At 37.7% G+C, this 5,431-nt stretch overlaps 1 protein-coding gene across 2 annotated transcripts in view; it reads left to right on the forward strand.

The window, feature by feature from the left end:
• Adam7 (ADAM metallopeptidase domain 7) overlaps positions 1-5,431 on the forward strand; it is a 58,197-nt gene that overhangs the window by 23,635 nt on the left and 29,131 nt on the right. For both annotated transcript variants that reach the window (XM_023714689.1, XM_023714690.1), the window contains one exon: positions 4,004-4,173. In XM_023714689.1, coding sequence (XP_023570457.1) covers positions 4,004-4,173 — 170 coding nt within the window. The remainder of the gene's footprint in view (positions 1-4,003; positions 4,174-5,431) is intronic.

Consider the following 5,431-nt stretch of genomic DNA (forward strand, 5'->3'; position numbering starts at 1 on the left):
CTGGTCCTGTGTTTGTTTCACTCTTTGAACTCCTTTTCATGTTTTAATTTAAATAATTTCTGATGAACTAATAGATTCCAAATATTTTCCTTGTTTGTTCTGAGCCTTCTAACATGCTCATCAAAGGCATACAGTCTCTGCTTCTTACCTGGTTCTATCATTTTCCTTCAGTTTTACTTACAGTTTCTACCTCAATGGCAGACTTCAACTCTTTTCAAGAGCATTTTTCATTCTGTTGCTATCTTTTGTTTATTTCTGAATAACAAACTGCCACAAGCCTAGGTTCATGAAGCGGGTTCCACTTGTCATCTCAGTTTATTAGGCCATTCTGGGTACAGCAAGACTGGCTTCCCTATTCAGGACCTCATAATGCTGAAAGTTGGAGTCTTATTTTATTTTGATATGTGTTATTGATAGATGTCAGTCCATGTACCCGTAGGGCTCAGGTCACCAGATTGCTTGCTGGATGTCAACTGAGGCCATGCAGACTTCCAGAGGCTCAGATAATTCCTCCATGCACAATGCCCCATGGAATATTTTCACACGTTAGCAGGTTCTTCGCTAGTCTAGCAGAAGACTCTCTTCTACTTGAAATTGCTCATTTTTCTTATGAAGGATTAGCCTGGGTTTATACAATATATTTCCTTTTGTTTAATGCTACTGATTACTATGTTTGCTATATAGCATAACCTAATTATTATAGCAAAGTATACATAGTTCTCCACTTACTGAAGAAGTACTAATTGTATAGGATTTTTTATATCAAAGGACAAGAGTCCATCCTAAAGTTCTTTTCCACTACAGCCTTTAACACCAATAATCAACCTCAATGTTCTGGCAGCCAATCTGAACATTTGAGGCACCTGTGAATCCAATTTTGCTAACCTTTTCTCTTGAATAAGGAACTGTTGGGGGCCTGGGCCTAGCTCAGTCCTTTAAGTGGCTGCTTCCACAAAGCTCTCAGCCTCAGGTGGCTGGAGTTTGAACCTCACAACTCTCCCGTTGGCCAAATGTGCCCTGAAGGCATGAGAGGAACAAAAAAAAATCCTTAAGGAACTGTTTTCCCATGATATTTGTGTGATTATGTGGACATTATGTATAGGGTGGTAGAAATAATAAAGTAGTCTTTATGCCTGAACACAATACACTTCTTTTGCTAGGTCATTATCCTATAGATTTGAATCAATCTTGTCAGGTATTGAGCTAGTTTGGAGTTTTGTTGTTCCTATTGTTACTGGAACAGCATCATTGCTTTGAATTTCATTAGTTTGTCTTGGGATTCAGGTGGGTCCTGTGTTGGAAGTGTTTCTCCACATTCTTGTCCCACTCTGCACCTCCACTAAGAGCTTGCATCTCAGTGCTTTCCCTTAAACTCTCATATCCTCATCAGTGCTTTGCTGCTGTTGGTTTTTCATTGTCTGCCAGCCTGGTTATAGGTTGCAGGGCAGCCTCTGTTATGCTTTCTGTTTACCATTGTAGGGAATGCCTGGCCATGGGATGCTATGTGAGCAGCCCTCAGTATCTATTTTCCTTCCCTGCTCAGCAGTGGGCTCAGGTCAGCTGTCAACCCTCCCTTGAGACTCAAAGGATTCTCTTTACCTTCTCATCAGTCCTACAGGTCTTCATTTTACTTCTAGGAATTAAAATGATGCTTTCTGCAGTGGCCTCAGGAGCAGAGAGGTTTTGCTCCTAGGGGGCAAGGGTCTAGTAGATTTTATGAGTTATTGCAAAGGGGCAGCTGTTTCTACTGCTGTGGGAGAGTATCTCTAGTCACCTTTCCTGCTCTCCCTCATTCTGGTAAGTACTCCCAGAGTGGTCATGGAACAGAGTCTGCGCATGGGTACACTTGTGTCGCTGGTGGGACTCTGAATTCTCATTCTATGCTCCACCTGGCCTTTAGCATTTCCTTGTGGGTATTTGGTGAATTTGTCTTACTTGGTTTAACAACACTCAGCCTCTTTTTGTTCATAGTTTTCATGGGTGACAGACCCTGCATTAAATTCCCTTAAGAGAACCTTTCTTTAGTACATAGCTTAACCTGTAAGCCTGGTTACATTTGTTCTCTGATGGTTTCAAGAGAAATTATGGCTTGGTAAACTCTCTGACTTTCTTTTTGTCAGAGTAGAAGCAATATTTTTTTCAAGACTGTACTTTATATGCAGAAAAACAACCCTTCCCAAGTCTCTAAATCCATGTCTAGAAATGGGAAATCTTCCTCATGATTTTTGTCTGCTGTATAGGAATGGTGTAGAGTGAATGCTTGGATCTCGTGGTCACCTCTCTTTGATCCAGTTTTGGCTGTCTTGTGATCGTCTCTTTATACTAATTCTACTGCTGAGTCTAATTCAAGATCCAAATTCAATCCTGGTCTTCCCATCTACAAAGTAAACAGAAGTATAAACTTATGGCTGAACTTTTAATAATCATCTGCATTCTACATTGCAGTCATGTAGTACATTATATCACAAAGAATTAAAAATAAGTTAGTTTTAAAACCTTTCAGACTTACCATCATATCATTTTTACTGGTCCTTTAAAGGGCCTTCCAGGGCCAATATTCATATTATTTCATTAGAAACTCTCAATTTTTAATTTCATTATGTCTTTTTTATCTCAGAAATCAAAGGTATCTCTATGAGCATCTCAATATGTCAAAAAAAGAATCCAAGCATTAAGGAGATAAAGTATAACTTTTATTTCAGAGGATATCTTTTCACTAAAGCAGAATGTATCTTAGGATGACAAATATTCTTTCCATTTACACTTGGATTCACAGGCACTAGTGCAGATTTTGAGGCTACCGCTTGACTAAATGTCCTGGTTTAAAAGAATCTAGTTCTTGTGGCTATGGAGTGACCTTTTGGAGGTATTGTAAAGACACATGACATTCAATATATTTGCATTCTTCAGGTTAAGCAGAAAATTACAGAAGTTTATTGTAAGTGGAATTATATCACTAAGAATTTTTTTGATAAGGACTTTTATTCTCTGGAGATGTTGTACGAGAGACTTTTCCAGTTCTGTTCGTAATTCAGTGTTCATTAATCATTCACTCTTGTTCAACGGGTACCTTGAGCAAGCTGTTAAAACACACAATAGATATATGGCATATCCCATTGTCTCAAAATTTTCATGGCCATTGCTAAGCTTTGTCTTCTCTTGTCCCAGTGCCAAAGTATCTATCAGCGAAGTCTTTATTAAGCAGTTTTAAAGAGGGGTGGAAAGTTTATAGGCAGCAAACCATTTCTCCGTGGTTTGAGTAATTCCCAGTAATGTTTCTCAAACAGAAAAAGCAGTATATATAACCTGTCTTGAAACTGTTTCATTGTTATTTTATATTTTCTCTCATTAAAATGAAAAAATAGGTAATATAGCAACCATTGTTAATTAGCTATCACTGTTTTGAAAATTTGTAACATATGTATTGTTGTATGTTACCCTGTTTCTGTCATTATTTTCTATTTGTTTTGCTTCTGTTCTCACCTTCAAATTAAAATAAAATAAAATGGAAACAATGAAGAATAAAAAAAATCAATCATGAAAATCAAAACAGCAAAGCCAAGTTTTTAAATATTGATACTATGTTTCTTACTTTGTACAGCGACAACTCCTGGCCTAAATTGGAGGGGACCATGTGCCATGGTCCTCAACCATGTGCCGCTTTTATTAAATTCATTTTGAGAAATTTTGTAGCCTCAGAGCTTTAATACACTTTCTTCTAGATAACTCCTGAGATCAGAGCTTGAAAAGCATATAGTCATTCAAGGAGAAATAAGGTTTTCAGTCAATTTCTTTGTTGCTCATGGAAAAACGTGCAGCATTCTGTACGATACACCCTGTATTTCATTGTGAGACACATTTGTAAAATAAACACTCACACTCTTTGCTCACATGTGTCCTATGTTAAAATTACAATTCTCTTTTGAAATGAAAAATAATATAATAATGGTAAAGGTTCCATCAAGCAGCTTGAGTTGGCTAAAAGTATTTCTTCTTTGAACAGATTTATAGCACGTTGAATATTTATGTGACATTGGTGGGGGTTGAAGTGTGGACAAATGGAGACAAGATAGCACAAGTTGCAAATGCAGAGACCACCTTATTGCGCTTTTCAAATTGGCAAGAGACAGTCCTCAAAAAAAGGAAGAATTTTGATCATGCTGTCTTACTGAGGTATGTGACTACTATCCTGCACACCTTTGTGGGTTATTAAAACAGATGACAGAAGAAATGAACCACAGAAACAACTTCTGGTGTTTAACTTCTGGTTGGGACACAAAGTAAAATGTTACTTCTAGTTGTACAAAGAATTTCCACATGGATAATTTACTAATCTTCCTTTCCAAAACTGGGTAAGAACAGATAGGAAAAATATCATATACTCATTCCTGCTCAGAGTTGAAAATGTAATTAGGTAAGTTGTTTGAGAGTCCACGTATGTGACGTAGCACCCGATGCCAACTTCCCTCATGCCCCTATGCTGTGCCACTCCAGTTGTCTATCACAACATGCTTTGCCGGGAAAAACTTCATTCTCTAGACTTTTTCTCTCATTGGAGTTTACACAGCCGGTCACCAGTCCCCACAGGGCTTCTTTCCTGTACATGAAGAAGACAACTAATCTGATAAATTAAACCTGCCACAACTTTTAGATTCCTGAAGAAAAGCTTGGAGTTGTCTGTTCAATCATTAACTGCATCTAAATTGGGTCCATTTATACAATTTCTAAAATATGTATTCGTTAATTTTAGTTGAAATGCATGACTTAAGTCTTAAAGACCTGGGAATAAGAAAATGTACAGATAAATCTTTGAATCCTGAGGAGACTGGAATATACTAGGTTTTTAAAGGGCTAAATTGCTCTTTTGTTCTGTCTCATAGTGTTGGCATGATTCTCCCCAAGCGTGGAAGGGCAGGCTGTGAATGGAGGGTCCTTTAGAGTGGGACAGGGTCCCTATGATTTTATTACTTGCTGTTAATGTCCTCACTTCCTGAATAATTAGGGGTCACAGAGTCACCTCAGCAATGCAAATACTAACAGTATTGATTGGGATGACAGTCACTGGTTCTCAGTTGTGCTGCTCATACACACCCCAGGTCCTTTAAATTCCATTTGCGTTGCACACCTTAGGCCATTCAGACTCTTCTGAGAAGTAAACGTGGCTTCTCTTACAAACCACCAATGACACAGTCCTTGTTTTATGCCATCATTTACTTGTTTTAATGTCACCCTAAGGCCATAGCTATATTTTATAATTTATTACACCTGAATTATTATTTTTTGGGGGTAGGACAGTTTCAATAATTAACACATTGCATACATTTTTCCTAGTGATTAATTGCTGTACAAGATACGGACATGATATCCTATTTACAAACACTATTAGAACAAATCCCTCTATTCATTAAGAACTATATATCTAACCTAACCA

This window comes from Octodon degus, unplaced genomic scaffold (assembly GCF_000260255.1).
Source record: "Octodon degus isolate 3935 unplaced genomic scaffold, OctDeg1.0 scaffold00036, whole genome shotgun sequence".
Lineage (NCBI taxonomy): Eukaryota > Metazoa > Chordata > Mammalia > Rodentia > Octodontidae > Octodon > Octodon degus.